Source organism: Phodopus roborovskii, unplaced genomic scaffold (assembly GCF_943737965.1).
Source record: "Phodopus roborovskii unplaced genomic scaffold, PHOROB, whole genome shotgun sequence".
NCBI classification, from domain to species: domain Eukaryota; kingdom Metazoa; phylum Chordata; class Mammalia; order Rodentia; family Cricetidae; genus Phodopus; species Phodopus roborovskii.
In genome coordinates this window covers 6788287-6813547 of record NW_026126460.1, presented here as the reverse complement: position 1 = coordinate 6813547, position 25261 = coordinate 6788287, and the positions used below count along the sequence as shown (strand labels likewise).

Sequence of the window (25261 nt, the reverse complement as noted above, 5' to 3'; positions counted from 1 at the left end):
GCATTTAAGAGTCAGCAGAGGAAGAGGATTTCCAGTGTGGGAGTTGGAGGCAACAGGAGAAGATGAATGTCAAGTCAAGGGAATATAACACACATACACAGACACAAAAGAGAAATTTCTGCCTTCTGATACACTTCCCACACAGTCATTAGAGTGAACTACACAGAAAAAGAAAATTGAGTTGCTCCCTGCTTGCCTAATGGCACCAGATGACACCAATATACTTATGAAGATGTCACAGTGCAGTCCTTTATTTTGTATGCTAACAAAACAAGCAAACAAACAAACAAACAAGCATCTGGTAAGTCCCTCATGGAGTAGCATGACACAGACGGTCTCTCATGCTGTGGCTCCTACTTAATTACACCTTTAACTGTTCTTAATTCCATGAATTGCATATTCAAAATGTACTGATTAGCTTCAGTTTGGGGGTACCTTTCCCATCACCCTAGTTAGTACTTTCCCATCTGCCTCCATCTGAGGAGTCCGTTCCTGCCTCTACCTTAGATGGGATGACATTTTGCCTTTAAAGGAAACTATCCCCCCAATAAATTCTACTTATTAATGAACTGCTAATACATTTACAATGTCTTTGCAGTCAAGAATATACTTTTTAATGGTATCCTTGGTATTTGTTGAGGCAGGATACAAAGACAGGGTGAATTATGGGGATATGAACAGAGATAGGAGCTTTCAATCTAGAGTTTGATTGAAACCTCTTGCTGGCTGCAAGTCATGAGTTTCAGCACAATTAAGATTTGCTTACAGTATCTAACTATATACTTGAAATTCTCTAGAAATGTCACCAGAAAGTTCACTTATAGTAAAAGTGTATGCCCCATCCATGTTGGAAACTTTAGTGGTTCCTGGTTTTATCTCATGAAATTGTAATACTGTTCAAGATTCCTCTAGAGCCATTTATCATCTCAATTATCATAAGAGAGAATGAAGACAGAGCTTTTAAAATCCTATATAAATGGGCAGTGGTGGTGGCACACACCTTTAATCCCAGCACTCAGGAGGCAGTGGCAGGTGGATCTCAGTCTGGGGCCAGCCTGGTCTACAGAGCAAGTTCCAGGGCAGGGTTACATACTAGGCAAAGAGAAACCCTGACTGAAACACACACACACACACACACACACACACACACACACACACACACACACCTTTTAATACATGCTGGCTCAACCTGAAATTCTTTTCTGTGGCAAGGCCAAGGACTTGGTTTCACCCAAGATGCAGGCCTTAAAAGATGGGAGCTAGCTGTACTGCTAAGTCTCCAGCTGCACCACCTCTGACAGTTGTGATGCCCTTGGCTGTGTCCTTTAAATCACTACCCACTCCTTCTCTTACTCCTAAGCACAAGAATCCTGCCACGAGTCTTCCTCTCTGTGCTCATTCAATTATCTGCTCTCAATTTTTACTCCAAACATCACCTGCCAGCAGCCCTAAGACCTCTTTCAGCTCCCAGCCCCTCACCTCAACCTCCTCACTCACCAACTGCTCACCTGCCTACTGCTCATTTCCTGGCGGGCAGTCCACCCCAAGTAGTTGGCATGTCTGCTTCCTCTCCAGGCCTCTCCCATTTTTGTCAATTCAGATATAATTCTGCTGGTCAATAAAGCTCAGAATCAATCGTGTTTGCCTCTCTGCTCCCCCCCTCCTCTTCGTGCCTGGCTGGTCACCAAACCCTCCCTGAACTCTCCTCACTGTGGTCCACATCCTCTCCCCTCCTGCATCACTACCACACTTTAGGGCTTTGGGGTTCTTCTCTGGATCTCTGCCACTATGGTCCTCCAAGTACCTCCAAGTCACTATGGATAATTCCAGAAACCCACCCAAGCTTAATCCTGGATGCAATGAACCAAATCCTAGCCATCCATCTCATCACTGGACTTGACAAGCACTGGACTAGTGCACACTACAAGTTTTCAACTGGGATTTCAGACTCTGGCCTCTGCTTCCTTCTAAATGTTTTTCACACAATATATTTTGATCATATTAAATTTCCTCTGCCCCAACTCTGCCCCACAGTATGAAGCTTGCTGCCAAGCCGGATGACCCAAGTCCAGTGCCCATGACCCATATGGTAAAAGGAGAGAACTGACTCCCCAAATCGTCCTCTGACCTCCACACCTGCACAATGACATGTATGTATTCCTACCACCACCACACACAAAATTAATGAGCAAAATGTAATGAAAATAATTACACAAACAAGAAAACACTTCTTTGCATAGCTACAGGACCAGGTCTTACTTTTTACTGGAAATTTAAATTTTTAAAATTTTTGTTTTATGTGTATGAATGTTTGCCTGCATTTTGTGCACCACTAGCATGCAGTGCCCTCACAGTCCAGAAGAGGGAGGTAGACCCATGGAACTGGGGTTACAGATGGTTATGAGCCGCTGTATGGGTGCCAGGAACCAAACCCAGGTCCTCTGCAAGAGCAGTAAGTGCTTTTAACCACTGAGCAACCTCTCCAGCCCCTTACTGAGCTTTTTCATTTTTCTAAACAAAACAAAAAACAAAAACAATGTAATAGTGTCTGTGGACAGGAATTGTGTCTTCTGTGTCTTTATTCTTCTCAGCATTTAAGGATCTGGTATGTGTGATACGTGAGTCTCAAAGTTGGTTTTCCTCCAAGTGTTCTATTTAATCAACCTCTTTGTGTCCCTTAACATTCCACACTCCCCTTAGCATCCTGCTTATCAGCACACAGTGACCTGAGGCTAGACCCAGTCTAGCCAATGCCATCGCTTTAACTTCCCTTGTCAGTTTCCTGCACACTCTGTTCACTGTCTGTTCTTCCCACATGTCTGGTAGATCTCACATCTGAATCGTGTTTTCTCGTTCCTGCTGGGATGGGCATTGTAAACTTCATCACAGCCCACAGCAGCCTGCCATGATAAAGGTCTATTTTATGCTGGCCTTGCTCCACTTCTCTCCCTTCAATATACTTACATTTAATTGGTCAATACATGTAAAGACACATTGCTGGATTAGGCTGCCCAGCTCCACATCTTTGTATCTTGAGAAGCAGTTACTTTTCCTAGAGTATTCATGATGTCTATCTTCTTTAGATTTTCTTAGCTGTTAATGCGAGACTGGGTCTCACACCACAGCCTAGGTAACCTAGAACTCACTATGTAGACCAGGCTGGCCTTGAACTCACAATAATCCTTTGCCTCAGTTTCCGGAGGTGTAAACGATCACACCCGTTATTGCATCACGGACTTCTCTCTGTGACTGCTGTTTCCAGAAGCTTCTCTGTGGGCAGGCCAGAGGAGAGAGAGCCTGACTCTCAGAGCACTCACCCTGACATTGTGAGGATGAAGGCCTCCGGGATGCTGAGACATGTACTGGGCCAGGTCTGTGTGCTAAACAGAACAACAGGGAAAGGGGGCAGGCATCAGCGGCGCTTGGACAGGACCCTAAACCACACCACGCACCCAAAGAGGTGCAGCAAAACAGAAGCGCGTTTTAGACTAAAGCGGGACCCCATTCTTCTGAGTGACAGGTTCCGAACACAGCAAAGGAAACGTTCACTTTCCAAGTGTCCTTGAAGGCAGGTCAAGTACACTTACCTCAGGATTTCTTTCTGTTCATTTGAATGCCTTTTCTCCTTTCAGAAGTACAAATTGAGTTATTCTTTAGTAAGCTTGTATATGCACTTTAAATATCTTGTGCTTTGTATCTATCCGCTTAGTCAAAGAAACAAATCAGGTTCTATCAATAATTAAAATGGCCTTTAAAATGTGCAACGTTTTATGAGAAAGCAAATGGAAAAATCCTAGTTTATTACTGGTGGCAAGGGGGACAAGACAGACTAAATCCAGGTGAAGAAGTACGACTAATTGCTGGCCAGAGCAGCAAGACCCTGCTCAGCACATCAACGATCCACCATACCTTCCACATCATAATAAAAGTTTTATCGTGCCATGAAATATTAACAGGTTCATTATACAAGCACCAGGCTTTCCTCCCCTGTGCTGTAGAAGTCTGGAGAACTCACCATGTATTCAAATACGAATGTCAGAGTCTCTTTGGTGTGCACAATGTCGTGCAAGAGGACAATGTTGGCGTGCTTCAGGCCCTTCAGGAGGGAGGCTAGAAAGATTTAAACAAGATGTTACATCAATCACCGATAAAAAAAAAAAAAGTGCTCCTTTTAACCTCAGCAATCTTTACTTTTTAAAAACATTTCAAATCAAGCAGTCTTGGGTTTTTACTGCTGGGAACGAATCTGACAGACTATCTGAAATGACAAAGGACTTTTATTGTTTTAAAAATGGCGAACCGCTACCTTTCCACCACTGCCTTCTCTGACAGGCTCAACGGTTGCAAACAGTGCTCCCATCATCTAATCAATTTCCTCCAAGCACTTTGCGAGGCTCTCCTCTGGGATTCTCACCATTCCAGATGCAGAGCTATAGGAGCCTGGACTCAGACACACAGGTCATTGGAGATGAGGGAAACTGGCTGTCTCACCTCTTTGAGCAAGGGTTTGCAATAAGTGGCCAGGCACTAAAAGGCAAAGTCCAGCCAGGGGCCAAGGAGGCTGATAGGTGTGGTTGGTGGGAGGGAGGGACAGAGTGTGGGGTAGAGAATGGTGGTAACCTATATGGCACAGAAGGGTTGCTTCTTCTCCTTCTTTTCCTTTCTTTTTATTTGTTCTTTGTGTTGTTCACATCATGCATCTTGATTCCATCCATTTCCCATCCTATCATCAACACCCCCTGCCCTTGCAACTGACCCAAATAAAATAAAATCTAAGAGAAAAAAAGGAAAATCAGTCTCATCATGGAAGCTGTGGTGTGGCACAGTGAGTCACGCAGTAAACCCGTTTATCCACATATCTTTACTTGCAAGTGTTCTCGGCAAAGTCTGGTGTGAGGCCTTGCTTACAGAAGGGCCTGTTGAGGGAATATTGCAGACCCCTCTGTGGAAATGCAAAGTTAAAAGAGAGCAGGGAGCTTGAGGAGTGCTGACAGCTGTCTCCTGCTGGTCAGTAACAGGTCATTGTTAGGGTTCTAAAAGCAGCTATTTGTTTATTTAGTTTTTACTTATTTTAATTAATTAGTTAATTACTTCATACTGGGGTTAAGCCCATGGTCTGGCTTCAGGCATTTTACCAGTGAGCTGCCCTCACTGTTATCCCACGAAGGCACCCAATTAGAGAGGAGATATTGCCACAAAAGACCAGGAAAGTCTGTCTTTGGGAGTTCTAGAGAGATGGAAGGCCCACAACTTCAGAAGGAGGAAAGCAAAACAGGCATAAAGAGATGATAAATCCAAGCATGAAGAAAATAGTGTTAAGACTAAAATGATGCCTGGTACAATGGATCATGACTGTAACGCCAGCATTCAGGAGACCGAGCCTGGGGGATTACTGCAAATCCAAGGGCAGCCTCGGCTACAGAGTGAGACCCTATCTCAAAAACAAGCAAATAAACAAAAGACTTAAGAGAATGGAATATCATAAAACTCCAATAATGAATATAAATATATAGGTATACACACACATACATTTAGAACATAAAAGTGGAGTCAGGGATATAAGGGGGAAGAAACCTTTAGAGGGCGAGAAAAGGAGGGCAAGAAAGGGTATGGGAGCAGACAGAAAATATTACATAGTTTCTCTCACACGTACAGTTGATATTTAAATACATAGAGGGCTGGGGAGATGGCTCAGTGAGTAAAGTTCCTGCCACACAAGTATGAGGACTAAAACTCAGCTGCCCAGCACCCACATAAAAGCAGGAGGTGGGCAGAAGGGATCTCTGGGAAAACTGCTGAGTCGATAAGCATGGGGTCAATAAGAAACCCTGCCTCACTAAAAACTGTGGAGATTGAGGAGGACAGTCACATCAGCTTCTGGCCACACGGAAAACCAACGCATATGCCTGCACACACGACTATACTTGCATGTCTACAAACACACACACACACACACACACACACACACACACACGTATATATGGGAATGGGAACTATTTAGTGGGAGGAAAAGGGATCAATGATGTGGAGAAAAAGACAGGAAAGAATGGTAGAACGAGAAAAATTCTAGAGGATGCAATGTTATGTGGGCATGAGAAGGTCATAATGAAATCCATTATTTTGTCCTCTAACTAAAAACATTAATTTAAAAACGTGATAGAGTTGGAAAGATGGCTTAGCAGTTAAGGGCACAGACTGCTTTTCCAGAGGTCCCGAGTTCAATTCTCAGCATCCACAAGGTGTCTCACAACCATCTATAATGGGATCCAATGCCCTTTCCTAGTGTTCAAGTGTATGTGCAGACAAAACTCTCATATGTAAAATATATAAACAAATAAACCTTTTTTTAAAAAAAAGAAGTAAAATAGTATATGTCAAAGAGAAAACTCAAAAATCAATGTTTTGCTTTGTGCTTACATTTCTACTTGATGAATTCTCCTGCACTAACTCATTCCTACTATAGAGCTTTGAAGATTAAGAACTAACTCAGAGCAGTGGCGACAGCTCAGTGGGTAAGAGCCTGTTGTAGGAGCATGCACACCTGATTTTGGATCCCCCAAACCCAAGGAGAAGCTGGTGTGTGTGTGTGTGTGTGTGTGTGTGTGTGTAGAAGTGCAGGCCTGTAATCTTAGCACTGGATAGAGGTGGGGGGTCTGACCCAAATGATCCTAGGGGCTCACGGGCCTGCCCTGCAATATGTGTGCTCCAGGTTCAGTGAGAGATCCTGTGGCAACAAATAAATAAGATGGAAAAGTCATTGAGGAGGACACCCAACACCAATCTCTGGCCTCCCTCCATACACCCAACTGTACATGTGTGTACACATATGTATACCTCTCCCTTCCCCAAATAAACTGAGTGTTTTCTGCAATCCAGGAACATCCCTATTCCCTGTCTTGTTATGCTTGTTATTGTATTTGCCTCCTAATGGTCAGTCTTCCCTCTAGTGGGAACTCTGTTGTCCCCTTAGTCCATTTCCTTCTAGTTGAGCTACCCTTCCTTTACCCAAGAGTGGCCATGTTACCTCGAAGTGTTCATGACTGGACACTGCACAGTCCCTGCCTAGTCTCTGTGATGATTGGTTGAGAGACAGACAAAGCCCCCTAGGCTCAGGAAAGCCTGCCTTCCCTGTGCCCACTGGGTCCTTATGGACTAAATTTATTATTTCACTTTTAACAGTGGATTCATTTTGTAGATATGAGGACCAATTTTGCAGCCTCTGTTTAATTTCTCTAGGCCCAGACTGATGTCTGCACAGGAACAGAGTGACTTTCTCTGTCTTTTGGATGCCACCACACCACCTTGTGCAACAGTCAGCCCATAACTTAGCCAAGGGTAAGCATTTAATTTATCAAGTATCTATACTGTCTTCAGGGAGAGTTGCTGTGGAGCCAGGAGCCCTCCTGTGAATCCCGCCTCTGTCATTTTCTCTTTCAGTGAGCTTTGGAGAATTTTCCACTTTATGGAGAGAGATACCATCTTTCCTGACTTCACTTCACAGGGTTGTGAACAGACTCAGACCCCATTCCTAAAACCCTTGCTAAATGGCAAGTGTCACAGAGATGCAAATTACAGTTCATATCTTCATACCAGCTACCCACTCTCTCTTTCACCTTGAGCCCATTAAAACCCCACTCCTGGTTATAAAGTCTAATTTAGTGTGTTTGTGTTTGAGTTTCTAATACTTCCCAGATTCATAGCAATGACTTCTGGCCATCTGTTGAGAACACTTGCATTTTTATTTATAAATAATTTCAGAATATTCTGCTTCTCTACATACACATATATACAGGACAAAGTGTGTACATAAAATTAGATTTGTGGGAATGGACGTATAGGTCAGTTCAAGGCCTTGGATTCCATTCTTAACCCTATACACAAAATTAGATTTTTCCCCCCCAAAGGATATGGAAAAACAAATTACTATGAAAATTAAAATATTTTAATTATTCAATTTACCATTTATGTATTTATTTTGAAGCCAGGTATATCTATGTATCCCTCCCTGTCCTGGAACTCAATGTATAGGCCAGGCTGGCCTCAGGCTTGCAATGATTCTCCTGCCTCAATCTCCCAAGATTTCAGATTGCAGTTAACTGCTAACACACCCAGTTTTAACTTCACTTTTCATGTAACTTTGTTCTTACATAAATATATCACTAAAACTCCTCAGGCTTACTTTAAAAATCATGGTGACATGTTTTATTAATCACAATGGCTTCCAAACTATCATTTGCTAAGATGCTCAAAAAAAAAAAAAAAAAAAAAAAACACATACTTGAATGTGGCTTACTGCTTTTCTTCTGTAGTTTTCTCTATAATCTCCATTTTTCAACCATGGGGAAACTGCCCCTTTTGTCATTTCTCCGCTGTGAACTCATTTGTAGTATGGCTCTTATCTTCAGTTCACAATACCTTTGCAGAAGTGAGATCCATTCACTCTGTTATGTAGGTTTAGCACTCTTGCAAACAGCTCTTCCTCTCAACTTGGTTTTTCATGCCCTCAACCAACCCATCTGCAAATCTGTAAAACCCTTCAGGGCCCTTCTTTCCATGCTGTTGGCTGCCCTCCTGGGCAGCAGTCAGCAAAGGCACCCTGAGTAGTCTCTCCGTTCGTCTGTCCTGTGGACTCTTCCCTCTGGAACAGTCTGAACCTGTGATTCTCTCCAGTAAAAGTCAAAGCAAATCCCTTCTGACTCTCAATCCCTATAGTGACCTCTCAGCTCGCTCAGAAAAGGCCAAAGGACTTGCAATGGCCTGTCCAGTGTCCCCCACCCCCACCCCGTCCCTTTCCTTAGTGCCTGTCTCCTACGTTATCACTCTCACTCCCTGACTCTGGCCACAATGGCCTCTTAACTGTTCCTCAACACTTGCATTCTCCAACAGCCCCCACTGCCCACTCCCACTCCACTCCTCCTCTAATGACTATCTTTGTCTGCATCCACAATTCTCTTTTCTCCCCTCTTTGTATGCTTTCTCCTTCCCTCTCTTTAGGACTCTGCTCAAACACTATACATAAAATATGGGCCTCCTTGTCCATTGCAGATGAAACCACAGCCTTCCACCTCTCTCATCCCAATGCATCTCTATTCCTCATCCTGTTTTAGTCTTCTCCATAGTACTCACCACCACAGACATAAACACACACACACACACACACACACACACACACACACACACACACACACACTTGCTTGTTGTCAGTCTTCCCTTATGAACGTAAGCCTCACAGAGAACAGCTACTCTTGCCTTTTCTGCTTATTGACTCTTTGATGCTTATTAGAACAATGTCTGGAATGCTACTTACTGTTGGATTTGTGATGATGCCTTTCACAGTATCATTCATATGTGTAGCATTGGATGGCAGTGTTTCTGTTGAAGATGCTGTGGTTCCTTGCTCCTTTCAGGCACCTTCCTCACCTAGATCAAAAACATTCTATCTCCTAGACCTTTTACCGCTGTTTTTTCCAGTGCCCCAGCATACTGAAAAAGCCATATAGGAATGGGATTTTACTGAGTAACTAATAGGAGATTTGCATGTAAAGCAGGAGATGGTTTAAGTCTTAGCTCACGTAATTGCTGGTATGTGGTTGGGCCCATACAACCAGATTGTCTAATATGCCCTGGCCTCCAGGTAAGTATGGGAAGGAAACTCGGAGAGGAAAGCCTTTCTTTCTTCTACTTTTGAGAATTCTGTAGTCATTACAGTAGGGTGTGGGATCTGGTCAGAAGACTTAAAGATACAAAAGTCAACTGAGAAAGAGGGAACAATGTTGGAATTGCTGTGCTGATTCTTGGAATTTCACAGCTATCAAGGAAGAGAGAGATGTGGTGACTCATGCTTGTGATCCCAGCACTTAGAGGATGTATCCAGGTAAGAGGATCAGGAGTTCAAAGTCATCCTTAGCTACATAGTAAGATCAAGGCCAGTCTAGAGCACATAAAACCCTGTCTCAAATCAAAACAAACTGTTCCTTATGTCAAAACACTTCTGTTTTTCTTCAAAGAAAAGACATCAAGATAAATCAGAACTCTAGAAGAATCACAGTGGTGCTTCTCTGTCTATTTTTTGGTTTGTAGGATGCTGGGGATTATCCCAGAGCCTTGAGTGGGCCTTCCACTGAACTGTATCCTGCTCCTAAAGTAATATGATGACGATGATGGTAACAATGATGGTGTCACAGCTAACACACCTAGATCATGTAAGTTATACCAGGCATTGCTATAAGAATTTCATATACGTTAACGTGGTTTGATCACAAAACACCAGAAAAATCAAATAAGAAACATGAATAAAACAACTTAATCCAAAGGAAAATGGTTGATGCTGACCTTTATTTGGCATAAAAGACAGCTAGCTAATCATTTAGATATATTATGATGTGAGATATTTAATAATTCAGGGAAACATTTCTATCGCACAGGGGCATATGAATACTTACATTATTGGTTTTCTTTATTTCATTATGATCTATAGTTGAGTGATTTTTTAAAAGGAAAACTGATGTTTTGCCAGAATTACATTATATTACTCTACATTATTCTATTTAGTTTAGGAAAAGATGTGAAAGGTAACAGTCACAGGTAGAACAAGTCTGTCTTCCAGTTCTAGAGCGTGTCTGCATGTTCTGCTAACCAAGGCCCTCTCAAGTCTATAGGCTACTTGAGGACACAGACTGACCCCACTCTTGACTTTGCATTTCCAGCACTAACTCAGGCCTGGCATACGGTGCTCAATAAATGTCTGAGAATCAATAAAGACTATGCCACTTTTAATGACTCCTGTATAGGCAAGAGTCAATAATGGAGCCGACCCCAACTCGATTAGACCCTGAACAATACAGGATTTGCATTCCCTAATGTTACACTTTCTCTGGCATAAGAACCACAAATCATGGTAAGAAGTCAAGTTATGCATCCCAAGAAAGAAACAGTATAACCTAGAGAAATGTTTGGTAACTATTAAGGCAACTGTCAGATAAGTAGTTCTGATTTCTTTGGTAGTTAAACCTCCATCACATTGTGTTCATTGGTGCAATAGTGGCATACATTGGGGGGTAGAAGGTAACCAAGCACTTCATGCTTGGACTTGAGGCCTGCTCCACAGAAAGGAATGCATATATGGTACTATAAACTCCATCAGAAGTCTGTGGCTCAGATCATAGGCCCTAGTGGGAAAGCTACTGTTGTTCTGCTAAATGAACATGATGTGCCTGTTAAATTGCCTTTGAGTATTTCTGTTTATATCCATAGCTTAATGATGCTGTCAGCTTTGAGCAGAGAAGCCTCTCTCTCTTTCTCTCTCTCTCTTTCTCTCTCTCTCTCTCTGTGGTGAGCAGTAGTTACTGAAAAGACTCGTAACTGGACAAAGTACTAAGAATAAATGCCTATTGAATGCCCATCCTTATATAAAACATTGATACTACCCCCCTCCCAGATTCATGAAAAAAGAAGTGAGTAGAAATAATGTAAAAGTTTGAAGAAGAGGTAGAGTGTTATGCAATACTGTCTTCAGGGTATGGCATGACCATTACCACTGAACTCTCGGCCTCTGTGATAGCCTGCAAGAGACTGGGCCTATCAACATTCCATTAGGGAGAAGCTCACAAGTCCCGCCTAGTTTCCCGAGGACCTATAGGTAATTAATAGTCACTAAGGGACAAAGGTATCTCCTCTCTGGTATGGTGACAATAGTAATTGGCTCATATTCCTGTAAGTAACCCTACTTAAACTCATTAGTTCACACCGCATAAAATAACATGTAGTAGAAGTTGGAAGATAGGGGTGGGGACAAGAAATACTAATGGGCGGGGTGGTGGTGGCTCACACCTTTAATCCTAGCACTCAGGAGGGAGGCAGGGGCAGGTGGATCTCTGTGAGTTCCAGGCCAACCTGGTCTACATAGTGAGTTCCTGGACAGGCTCCAAATCTACACAGAGAAACCTTGCCTCGAAAAACAAAAACAAGCAAAACCAAACAAAAGTGCTAATGGGGTGAATATGATCGAAATATACCATGTATGGAAACATCACAATGAAACCCATTGTTGTGTATAGTTGTATGTGCTAATACAACTCTTTTTAGACCAATGAGATGGCTCAGTGGATAAGGATGCTTGCCACACAAGTCTGAGTTCAATTCCTGGAACCCAGATGAATGTAGAAGAAAACTGTACAAAATTGTCTTCTGGCCTCCACATAGGTATCGTGGCACAGCTTTGAGCACACACACACACACACACACACACACACACACACAGGTGCACACTCACACAATAATAATCATTTTAAAGTTGAAAAAATCCCTCTCATATGCCATTACTCTGGGGGTTATTTCTCATAAGGCTGTAACTATGCAATGAATACGTTATGTCCTTGATGAGATCAGGTTATATGAGGTAGAATTCCTGTCAGCCAGGGAGACCCCATCTGTCTGTGTTGATAGCTGACTTGAGATTCTCATCAGACCCTTTGTTGATCTTATCAGATGACCCCCAGCAAGGTTCCTGAACCTCTTTTGGGTGAATTTTCTCACAAATAGAGTAGAAGTAACTACTCTACAATGATCTCAAAGGGTTTTCAGCAGCAACTGTTTCCAATTTAAATGTTGCCATTGCGGGTTCTGTAGGATAAACTGGAGAACTGCTGACCACACACTAACGGATTATTTTCTGGATCTTCTGAGTTTGCCTTGATTTTTACACAAAGAGCATCATAGAGCAGAGTTCTATTTTCCACCTTTACTCTTGCTGAAGGAGATGCTTCAGTCCAGCAAGCATTTGCAGTTTTGTGTAGTGAAGAGAATTTAGATGTAACAGACATTAGTTCTCAGACAAGTTACCCAGGTTCTCTGAGGCTCAGACTCCTTCATTTCTACAACAACAAGGAACAACAACAGCATATTGTGCTTCCAGGGTTAGTATCACATTCCTGTAGTTCTGCCTTTGGTAGCACAGACACTAAAACTGGAACAGAGATTAGCATGGCCCCTGAGCAAGGATGACACAAATTTGTGAAGTGTGCCATATTTTTATGGGGGGACATTTTGGGGTGAGGGAGAAACCTGATGCCAGAGAAACTCCTAGGGATGACCCCAGCTAAGACTCCTAGCAATAGATGGAGAAGACCATCTCCTGTGATGAGATTGGTGACTACCCTAATAGTCATCAGAGGACCTTCATTCAGTAACTGATGGAAGCAGATTCAGAGATCCACAGCCAAGCACTGGGCAGAGCTCTAGGAGTCCTGTTGTAGAGAAGGAGGAAGGATTGTAGGGGGGGAGTCATCAATGCCATCACAAGGAACCCACAGAAACAAATAGCATGGCCTCACAGGAGCAAAAGGATAAAGATAGTACATCATGGGCCTGGGTTCCCACCTACCTCAGAAGATCAAGACCAATAAGGTGAGTTCAAGGCCAGTCTGGGCAGTAAGGCCCTGTCTCAAAATAAAAAATAAAAAAGAGGGCTGGGCAAATAGCCCGGTGGTAGAGCACGTGTCTAAGCATGTGTGAGGCCTTGGCTTTGACTCTCAATACTACAGGGAGAAAAAGTGAAGGTAGTAGGGATTTGCTTGTGTGCTATTGTGTTTCTGGTAGTCGTCAGCAGAGTGCCTGGCCATGTCAGGCACCCAGCACATATGGTAGCATGAATACACATAAAGTTATGAGTGTTTGAATTAAATTTTGTTTGACCGTTGGCCATGTGAGACAATGAGACAATATCTCTAAAGATGTTAAGGGATTGAAAGGTGCATGAAGGCTTATTAAGATGTTCTCTGAGTGCTGTTCAGACTCCTGTTAATTTCAAATTACATATGAAGAGCGCACCAGTCCAAACATGCTGTCCATGTCCATGTAGCAAAATTCTACTCAGTAATCCCAGGCTGACACCTTCAGCAGACTGCTCAGGAACAGAATTTTTGCTTCCAGGGTTTGGAAAGAAGGCTGCTAGTTTTTCTGCACATGGCTTTTGGTTGCCTTTTTAGCTAATGACCCTGGATTTCAACTAATGAACTCCAGCTGTTCTTATCTTGCTTTCCATCCCTCCCCATTTAACCTCAGTCTCTCTGGTCTCACATCCATTGAGATCTTAACCAGGGAAAAAATGAGCCAGTGCCAAAGTTCTTAAGTGGGGCCTTGCTTTCAAGGCTGCACGCTTCCACACTGAAAAAGCAGTCATTGTTAGAAACTGTAAGTCAAACCACCTCCGATGTGTCAAAATCCTTTCGTGGTTTTTCGAATGGTACAAGCAAAGCCTTCAGTAAGGGGGCAGCCCATAAACCAAACCAAGAAGTCGACAGTGGAACTCTAGCGGTAATTGTGAACACCTGTGTGGGAGGCAGCAGGCGGTAAACGAGCTACACAGGAATGGTTGTGCATATAGAACAATACACACCCCGGGGTGGGGGATGGGGGATGGGGGAGAACATCTGTTAGCGAAACCTGCTGCAAAAAAAGGTTTCACTGTGACTACCAGATGTGTGGACTGGGAGAACCTAAGCTGTGGGGAAAATAGGACAAAGCCCATTGTGAGCAACCAGTGCCCTCAAGGTTACAAAAGGCAATGTCCAGAGGGTGATGAGAGCCTCTGTATCTGGTGACCTGGAGGTTTCAACTATGTTCAGAAATCCTCTCTCACCTCTCCGAACCCGTCTCCAAAGGCAATCATCCTCCCGTTTGGACCACGACTAAGTACACCAGTAAGTGCAGCTACCATCATGTTAAACACTTAAAGCATGTGTTCCCCCAAATTACACCCGATCCTATCAGAATGAGTCCCCACTTAAACTGATAGCATCTCGGACTTTCTACTTAAATTTAAAATGTTTCCCAGGGGCATCAGAGGCTTTTGAAAATGGCATCAAATTGAGTTATAAACTCGTTTTCTGAATTGTTTTTTTATGCCTGTTTGCATAACCTATTCTAAATTCAATCCAAAATCTGCCTCCATTAGCCACCCTGAGGCTGATTCAATCTCATCTGCACTTACAACAGCCTTTATAGGCTGAATACTTGGATTGTCTGCTCTGTTAAGACTGAGAACAGCAGAGCGGAGCTTTCTCTGCTCGCTTCTCAAGCATCCAGCACTATCCTTTGCGTCCATTCAGTGTACACTCAGTAAAGAAGGGAAGACACAAGGCCAAGAGGAAGAATGTAAAGCTGAGGAAGGGCCATTCCTAGGATTTTTTTTTTTTTTTTTTCAGAGACCAATAGCCATCATTCATATGGCTCACTCGAGGCGGGGGTATAGCTCAGTTGATAAGAATGCTGGCCTAGTGTGATGGCTTGAAAGAGAAATGTACCTCATAGGCTTGAGTATTTGAGTACTTGGTTCCTAGTTGGTTGCTCTGTTTGGGAACAGTGCAGTTTTGCTGGAGGAAGCACATCACTGAAGGCTCCGGTTTGCCAGATCACAGCATCGCCCACTTCTGGTTTGCTCTGTGTGTGTGTGTGTGTGTGTGTTGTGTGTGCGCGTGCGCGCACGCTCGCGCTTAAAGGTGCCATCTCTTAGCTTCCTGTTCCTGCTACTATGGCAGCTGTTCACTGCTCTGCCTCTCCCAACATCCCCCCTCCCCACATGATGAACTCTTACCTCTTTGTAACTATAAGCCAGAAAAACTCTTTCTTCCTCAAGCTGCCTTTGGTCATGGTATTTTATTACCACAATAGAAGAGTAACCAATATCCTAGCATGCTTAAGGCCCCAGATATTTTCCCAGCAGGAAGTATAAAACTGAGTTGGTGGTACAGCTGTAATTGTAGTCCTTGGGAGGCATAGGGATCAAGAGTTCAAGGCCATCCTTGGTTATACCATGATGGTTTGGGGCCAGTCTGAACTCTAGGAGACACTGTCTCAAACAAACAGAAATCTGAGGTGAAATGTTGATAAACAATGTTAGTTTTAAGTTTATAAATTATTAGTGTTAAACATTGTAGTATAAGCCTTCTCACTGATCAGTAATTAAAAAGTAATAAAATAAAATTCAAGACTAAAACAATAGCAGCGACTGTTCATTGAACTCTGAAAAGAGGCTGGCTAAGTGTCATGTCCTCTCATTTTCTCTTTATAACAGCTCCATGAAACATGTCCTGTTGCCAGCCACTTCTGCTGTAAACCCACTCTTAGAGAAGCAATGGAATCCCACCATTAGTGCCCAGCAACCAGATGTTGCAAACTCAGATCTATTCACCTCCTTACCACGCTGCCCGGGTATCGAAGAGAACACAGGAAGCTAGGTTTGTCAAGGCACACCTGGAATGAGTGCTCTTGGGAGGTGGAGGCAGGGGGACTGCAAGTTTGAGGCCAGACTGGGCCACATAGTAAGTCTGGGGCTGGCTTAGGCAAATTAGTGAGCTTTTGTCTAATTTTTAATGAACAAACAAAACAGAGACTGCTCCAGAGGGAGACAGAGAAAAGGGGAGAGAAAGAACATGACTTCTATCCTGGAAGCTGAAGCGGAAGGTTTGCAAATTCAAGGCCTGCCTAGGAAACTTGAGACCCTGTCTCAAAAAAAAAAAAAAAAAAAGTGTGTGTGTGTGTGTGTGTGTGTGTGCTTGCATGCATGTGTTGGGCCCTTTGTTCAATCCCTTAGTACTTCAGAAAAAACAAAAAACGAAACAAGAAACCATGCTATGATCAGGTGAACCTCCCACCAAGGATTACTACGATGTCACACTTCTCTCATTCTTTTGAATGAATCTCCGAAGGTTGTATAGACATGGTTTTAGCATGAACCCAAACATGGAAAATATTTAGTAAATGCTCATAGAGGTCATATTATGGGCAGCAGTTTTGAACTTTGTCTTCAAGGATAAGTCCTAAATTAATAATGAAAATAATCTTGGGAAAGTGGCAACAAAATCAAAATTTGAAATTATAATATCACTTATAGAAATACCAGAGACCACATGCTGAGTGAGCAGACTGAATCTTTTATAATGTTTTTATAGTGTAGAGTAATCAAAAACAATCTTTGGGTCCATTTGTTCCTGTTCTTACCTTCCCGGATGGCTGTGAATGGCACACCCTCTTCGGCGTTCATGCTGATCACCTTTAGAGCTACTAGTTGTCCATTTATCCTAGAAGGGGCAGGGCAGACACACATGCTCACTGAGATGGTTCAAGGCAACAGCTCTCATGAAGATGCTAGAACAAAGGTATTCCTTTACAACATGTCCTAGTATATAAACATTTCATTTCAGATAACAGCCATATTCTTTCTTTTTTCTTTCAATTTTATTTATTTATTTATTTGAGAGAAAGAGAGAGAGAGAGAGAGAGTGTGTGTGTGTGTGTGTGTGTGTGTGTGTGTAGCCTGGGGAGATATGGCTATTTGTTTTGTTCGGTTGAAACTGTTGAGATGGGGTCTTGCAGTGTAGCCCAGGCTGGCCTCCAATGTTCAGTTCTCCTAGATGAGCCTGTTAATAGCCAATGACTTGCAGTATTCTCCAAAGTGCTCTCTCTGATTTACCTAGGTCTCACCATTCTCTTTCTCCTTCCCCTCTCCCTCCCTCCCCCCTCCCTCCCACATTTCACTGTCCAGTTATTTATTTATAATTTTGTTTGTGATATTAAATAAGTATAGAGGTTCAAGAATATTTTTTTTTCTGACCGTGTTGTTTCTAATACAGTGAGATCCAGTGTCAATAATATGTTCTCTCTGGGTTTCATATTTTCTCTTATCATTAATGGTCTTTTCAAGACAAATTGGCCTTGAACTCATAACAGTCCTCTTGCCTTGACTTTTCAAGTACTAGGGTTACAAGCATAAGCTACCGTGCCTGGTTTTATCATTCACTCTTACACACTGTGATATTTAATAATGTTAAAATATTTTATCACATAAGTACACCACAATGTGTTCTGCCAACTCTAGATTCCTATAACTTGCAGTTTGGGGTTATTTTAAGAATACTGTGATGGGCTTGGTGGCTCCTGTTGTAACCCTAGCCCTTGAGAGCCTGAGGAAGGAGCAAGGTTGCCACAAGGCCAGATTGGGCTTTGTGGTGAGTTCCAGAGACTAACTTGGGCTAGTCTTAAAGAAATAATGGGGGCTATGGGGGAAGATTTAGCTACAGATGGCCATCATTTTTCATTTGATTTTTTTTTCTTTTAAACTTCATTTAAACTAGATAAACTGAGAAGATAGTACAGCAAGTCCCAATATCCTCACACTGTTTCTTCTGCGGCTGACTCTTAGTCAGGCATAGCTGTAACAACTAATGACCCACACTGGGCACAGTGACCCACACCTGTCATTCTAGCACTTGGGAGATGGAGGTAGGAGGATCAAGGTCACCTTCAGCTACACCTAAAGCTGAGACAGAACTGAAATACAGGAGTCTGGTTCAAACAAAATGAAACATTGAACCAATGTAAAACAATGATAATAATTAATGAACCAATATTAATGCATTGTTATTAAAGCATATCAGGATTTCTTCAGCTTTTATTCATGCCCTTCTAATTGTCCAGGATGTTATCCAGGACTACATTAGTTATTGTGTCTCTCTAGGCTCTTCTTGGCTGTGTAGTTTGCCAGATTTTCCTTGTGTTTGGTGACCTTGATGGTTTTGAGGCGTGCTGGCTAAGAACTTCATAGAGTGCTCCTCTCTTGAGTTTTTTCCTGAAGTTTCTCTTAAGATTAAACTGGGATTCTGAATTTGGGGAAGGTCAAGAGCCATCTTGACCATATTGTATCACAGGTCACCCTTTTGTCATGACTTAGGACTTCTTTTTCTTTTTTTATTAATTTATATTTTACATTCCAATCCCAGTTCCCCCTCCCTCCTTTTCTCCTACTCCCCCCTCCTCCCATCTGCTCCATAGAGAGGGTAAGGCCACCCATAGGAAGTCTACTAAGTCTGTCCCATTATCTTGTGGAGGCAGGACCAAGGCACCTCTCCACCCCCACACCCCTGTGTCCAGGCTAGGCCAGGTATCTCTCCATATAGAATGGGCTCCACTAAGTCAGTTTGTGCATTAGTGTTAGGTCTTGGATCCACTGTCAGTGGCCTAATATATAGTCCCAGTCACATCAGTGTCACCAATTCAGGGATCTAGTTTGATTTCATGTAGATTCATGACCTGGGATTTTTGATGTTGATTATAAATGCCTCTGTGAGGTAGCACTTGTTGAATGCCTATTGTAAAGTGACTGCCCCCAGCCCTATTTCAGGATTGACGTCCCTAAGTGTAACCTGAACTTTGGAAATGGATCTGCTGACATCCTCTTCTGAGATAGTAGATTTGTGTAAGATACTTGAAGTTCTTTTGCATGGAGATTTATTTCTTCTCTCTTATTTATTAATGTATTGAGCCATTCATTTGGAGCAGTAGAGACTCATAGATATTTTATCCTTTGGGTTATAACTCAATACCATTTAATTTTGTGCCTGGTTTTGGCAGGTTTTCCCCTTGGAAACTTGTGTTGATGCCCATGCCACTTTGCCAAACCCCTCAGCAGTGTGGGCTTAGTGTTGTTTTTACCTTCACAATCTGGCCTATGTGTGTATAGCTTTTTAATTTCAATTTCTTTTCTTTGGGACCTGAATCTCCCCCAGTCTTTTCTGTTTATTTTGTCCTTCCCTCATCTTTTTTTTTTTTTTTTACAGAAAAGTCTTCCATAAATTTTTAACACTTGCTTTCACTTGTCTTTTAAGTTTTGAACTTAAATTTTTTTATAATGTTTAACATTTCCCAGAATATTTTACTGAGATCATGAGTCTGTAAAATTCTATTCCACTCACCCACAAAAACCCTTTTTGGTTAAATATAGTTAGAAATGCTTGCATTTTCCAAATTCCCACTGCTGTCAGATAATCATGGTACACAGGCAGTTTTGAAAGGCTGAAGGCTTCTGTCGTAAAGGAATTTGATTTTGTCTAGGGTTGCCAGCATCGATTTAACTATAGCTGTTTCAATGAAACACTCGTTAAAGTGTCTTGGAGTCGGTGCTGTCTGGAATACAGATGGACAGATGGGCACCATGACCTCTGTACTCCCGTATGTCAAATGTTAAATGCATTCACAGACCTCAGCAGCTTAATGGTTGCACTCAGTTCACCTTTATGCCCAGTTTTTTTGTTCATTTAAGTCTTCACTTCACTGTATTCTTATTCTACATTCAATTTTCAAACAGGCTAACTGCCACAGTGCTGTTTGGGGGAGCATTTTCTGTTCCCTACTGACTTGAGAGGTCACTGTGCTTATTAATTAACTTTTACTTGGATTTGTACATATTCAGAGTGGTTTTATTTATTTATTTATTTGGTTTTCAAGACAGGGTTTCTCTGTATTGCTTTGGAGCCTGTCCTGGAACTCGCTCTGTAGACCAGGATGCCCTCAAACTCACAGAGATCTACCTGCCTCTGCTGGGACTAAAGGCGTGCCCCACTAATGCCCAGCTCATATCCATACTTCTGCCAGGTGTGGTGGTGTATGCTGTAATCCCAGTACTAAGGCATTGATAGGAAGATCACAAACTCAAGGCCAGTCTGATCTACACATTGAAGTCCAGGTTACTCAGGGCTATATTAGCAAGACCTGAAGTTTTAAAAACATCTTTGATCTATCATTTTCCTTTGCTACACAATTTTAGTTGTGTGTAGACTATAAAACCAGCTCTCTGTGTCTGTGGGTACCGTGTGTGTTCAACCTATTACAGATTGAAAATATTTAAATGTGTACTGAGTTTTTTCTTGTCATCTCCTATACCATACCACATTTAGCTGTTTGCAGAGCATTTTCATTGTATTCTGTTATATGCAAATACTGTGCCTTTTTTTTTTTTTTTTTTGGTAAGTGATTTGAGTAGCCATGGATTTGGGTTCCCAGGGGTCAGGGTGGGTGTTCAATCACCACTTCCTTAAGTATTTCAAGGGGCACCTCTAGTTAGTACATATCAAAACCCGAAGTCAGAGAACCACTGTCAGCTCCATGGCATTAGGTTCTAACTGTCCTGTATTTGCAGCCACCTTGTAATCGCTGCATTGTGCACACTCCCACTAGCTCCGCCCAGCCATCACCTCCTTCCAACTCCTCCAATGTTGGGGTTGATTCTGACACAGGGTCCCTGCTTGGAGTTGTCCTCTGTGTCCCTGCACCTAGCTCATTGTCACCTCCCTCAGATTCCATGTCCAAACATTTCTTTCTCAGTGAAGCCTCTTCTTGCCACCCTTTTTAAAGTTGTGATCGCCTTGATGCCGTCTTTGGGCCTTCCCGTTCTATCCCTGCACACTCAGTCAGCTTTGATTTGCTATTTTACTAGTTTGTTTATGGTCTGATGCTCATCCCTCACTCCACAAGTGTGGAAGCATTTGTCTCTAGTTCTCCAAAGTATTCTTAACAGATAAAACATGGCATGGGGCACAATAAATATTCACAGCACAGGAAAATTAGTTGATTACAGCAAACTGTCTGATTTAAGTCTTTTGTGTACCATAACAAGTCTGTATGAATCCTTCTCATTTTAATGCCGACAATTATATTTTTGTTGCTATTGTGAGAATTTAGTTTCTCTAGTATATTTCCTAAATAGTACTTTCTAATACATAAACAACTTGTATTGACTTTGTAACTGATCAGATGATTGCCATGCGTTACTAGGTCTGATAACCTTAGGTGGATTGTCTTGGGCTTTCTGGAAAGACCATGCTACAGTCTGAAAAAAAAAATGATCTTCAGTCTCAGTCTTTTTGCATTGTCTAGAACATCTAAATAGGGTTTTTTGAGATTAGATCTTACTGTGCCCTAGCTGACCTGAGTGATTGGCCTGAGTGATTGATAGGTCTATGGGGCTATGTTACCCCACCATACTTAAAGATGTGATTTTACATCATAAATGTCATGTCTTCATGGTAGCCTCCAGTTTCAACCAGTAAAAGTAAATCTTTCATCCTCAGACTCCTCTGTGTACATGTCAATCCAAATAAGTACTGTTTGTTTTGTCTTCCTTTAAGCAGGACCATAGGGTGCCTGTTGTTCTATAGGTACTATCACTGCTCCCTCATCCTCCTCCTCCCATACTGGGCCTCTTTTCATATTAGTTCATAGTACAGTGAATATTTACCTGGCCCAGCTTTAATGAATGCTTAAAGTCAGTTTTTATTCTTATTTATTATATTATAAACCTCTCTTCCCTTCCTATGTGATATACACATGCATGCATGTATATATCCTTTTGTGGTATATTATATATAGTAGACATATATGATTCTTTTCTTACATGTAACATTATTCTTTTGTGGCACGGGCTCTTGCTGGACTTGGAGCTGGCCCGGTGGCTAGCAAGCCCCACCAATCTTCCTGTCTCTGCTCTTCCCTCTCCTCACAGTACTGAGGTTGTAGGAATGCATAGCTCCCCCTGGGTGTTTAATCTCATTGTGAACTCAAGTCGAAGCATTTCTGATGCACTTTTATACTATTACTAAGCTGAGTTCATTGAAGAAAATATTTTATATTCATAGTTCTTAGCATAATCTATGGTCATGAATCAAACTCTGGTCCTATATAATGAATTTCAGATTGTATTTCCCTAATAATCTGATTATTAGGTATACAAATTCTAAGATAAATCAGAATACTTAGTTTTATAATATTTGTATTTTTAAAACATGACTACTATTAAGTCATTATTTTCTTAATTGGAGTACCATAAATTAAAGGATAAAGTTCTCTAACTTTCAGTAAGAAAGTAAGGGTAATTTACTAGAAGGCAATCAGAAAGACCAGAATTTCATCTTAGAACCAGTATCTGGGTTTTAAATAAACATTCTCTTTTCCCAGCCATTTTGTATATTTTACAGATGCAGAAAATACAGGACATAGCTTTTAGCATGTCTTATGTTGGGGAGTATTATTTTAAGACGAGTGGCTTTTGTTTATGCTGCATTTGTTTAACTCTGTGAAGCTGTGATTCTTTGCCTGTCTAAAACACCTGTTGGTGAGCTGAACAGCCAATATCGAATCAGGAGCAAGGATAGGCAGCTGGCAGGCAGACAGAATAAACAGAAGGAGAACTGAGGAAGGAAAGGATCAGGAGACAAGGAGCAGAGGACATCAGAGGCCAGCCACTTAGCCACCCAGCTACCCAGCCATACAGCCACACACGGAGTAAGAAGGAAAGAAAAGGTGTACAGGAATAAAGAAAGTTAAAAGCTCTGAGGCCAAAGATAGGTGGGATAATTTAGGTTAAGAAAAACTGGTAAGAAACAAGCCACGCTAAGGGCAGACACTCATAACTAAAAATAAGCCTCCATGTATTTATTGGGTGTTGGATCCCTTGAAAAGTCAAAAGAGTAAAACATTTCACACACTTTGAGATTTAGGAAGGGATAGGAAAAACTCTCTAGAGACACCTTACTGGGTTTCTCTGTGAAGGAAGTCTACCTTCTTCAGTGGTTGATTTTAGCTAAAGAAGAACTGTGTTAGTGTGGGGCTTTTTGTTTGTTTGTTTGCTTGCTTGCTTGTTTTGTTTTTGAGGCTGTTATAATCATCACATCTCCTTCCTGTTGGCCCAGATATACTGTCATAGTCGCAAAGGCTGTGAAGTCTGTGCTATGTCCACTGGATTTATAACACAATTGGAGACACCCCATCTAAAGTCTTTGACAAGTCACTCACCTGCTAATCCCCTTGTATACTGTGGCATAAGAGCCTTCGCCCAGCTTCTCCAAGTTCAAATAAGATGAGGCTGCCCCAAAAGGGAGGCTTTTCTTCTGCTTATGGGATAGGGTGAGAGATGAGAAGACAGAAAGAGCATTTCAAAAATAATGTTGACTTGTCTTTTCCCCAGGAGCATTAGACAGCCTGTGTGTAGGAGGTGGGGGGCGGGACCCACACAGGCATCCCTGGAAGGTGGGGGCCAGCTTCCTTAGACAAGCCCCCATGACATTCTTCTCAATGCCTGTCAATGGCTCACTCACCCATGGCAACCTCTGCCTCAGATTCTCTTCCTGAAAAGAGTCACTGTTACTCCGTGGCCTTTTACTCTCCAGCTTCTGGCCACCGGGAGCCTGGAGTCCCCTGGGGTGAAATGAAGACATGGAACACGTTGCTCCTTTTATGTCTGTTAGCTAGGGGAAAAAGAAAGTGCATGTGCAAACTCAATTTGGTGGCTGGCAAAACCTTTGCTTTGTTTTATTTGCCTGTTTGTTTGCTTGTTTGTTTTCTAAGCTCCCTCCACCCGGTAAAGACACCTCTCCTGAAAGTTAGACCCCTTAGAGACCGCCATGATACCAATCACTGAAATACCAAAATTCCTTCACCTGCGCAATTTCACCCAGTTCCCTTGATGGATGTTTTCCGATTTCTCGGCTTAACTCAGTCTCCCTCATGCCCACCCACGTTCCTACGTACTTAATGGAATGCCTAGAATGATCCAGTAAGACACTGATAATCATCATGAGCTAATTACTGAAACCGAGAATCCACAGCGGACCTACCAGTATGGCAGCTTGCCCTCTACAGTTCAGCCCTGCCATTTAGTGGCTCGGGGATGGCCAGAGGAGAACCACTTTCTCTATTTCAAGTCAAAAGAGACCAAAGCCAAAGATTATCCCCCTCTTCTGGTTTACAAGCACACCCCAAAACTTGATAACTACGGCCATAAATCCTCTGTGACTTTAATAGAATTTTCTTTTTATGAGTTTAGACCTACCGCAGTGGAATCAGACCCCGCTACAAAAGGGAGCGTCTGTTTGAATTGCTTGGTTTACCAATAAAGAAAGATGCTCCTCCCGGGATACAAATACCTCGAACGCAGCAGCCTCCGTGCTCCCAGGCTGGCTTCTCTGACAGCTGTGTGCCTCCCCTCTCTCCGAATGGTGGTAGCAACTGCATCCTGGCTGTAGCCTCTTTGCACACAGCTCCTGACCCATAATAGTCCAGGTTCAAGGGGAAAACCTGCACTTGAACCTCTCCCCATCCGCCTCTCCCGTCCTCATTCACTCCCTTTTTTGCCAGAGGTCAGCAGAGTGGAGCTTTCGTATGACTCACACGAGGGCTCTGTCTGGAGCAGCCTCATGACTTCAGCAGTTTTTGCTTATCAGTGCAAGGAACTACGCATCAAAACCGCAGCGGCTGGTGTTCATATGTGCACACCCGAAAACAAGGAAGCTTTTACTAAAGAGAACACAAATGACTGCTCTTAGTCCAGCCACACTCGCTTTTCCAAAATTTGCACTGATACATGTTTCTTGGGCTCTCCTGGTATCACAAGGGCCAGCTGAGGAATATTTTGTCCCTTGTTTTCACTCAAAAC

At 42.5% G+C, this 25261-nt stretch overlaps 1 protein-coding gene and 1 pseudogene across 1 annotated transcript in view; one reads left to right on the top strand and one right to left on the bottom strand.

Moving 5' to 3' along the window:
* Cdk15 (cyclin dependent kinase 15) overlaps positions 1-24985 on the bottom strand; it is an 87291-nt gene extending 62306 nt beyond the window's left edge. The window contains exons 1-6 of the mRNA XM_051190282.1: positions 24753-24985; positions 23925-24074; positions 23623-23720; positions 16999-17078; positions 4016-4110; positions 3318-3380 (exon numbers count right to left, since the gene is read on the bottom strand). Of these exons, the coding sequence (XP_051046239.1) occupies positions 3318-3380; positions 4016-4110; positions 16999-17078; positions 23623-23720; positions 23925-24074; positions 24753-24878 (612 nt within the window). The 5' untranslated portion in view covers positions 24879-24985. The remainder of the gene's footprint in view (positions 1-3317; positions 3381-4015; positions 4111-16998; positions 17079-23622; positions 23721-23924; positions 24075-24752) is intronic.
* On the top strand, positions 12935-13031 carry LOC127226566 (uncharacterized; annotated as a pseudogene).
* Positions 24986-25261: the final 276 nt, after the last annotated feature.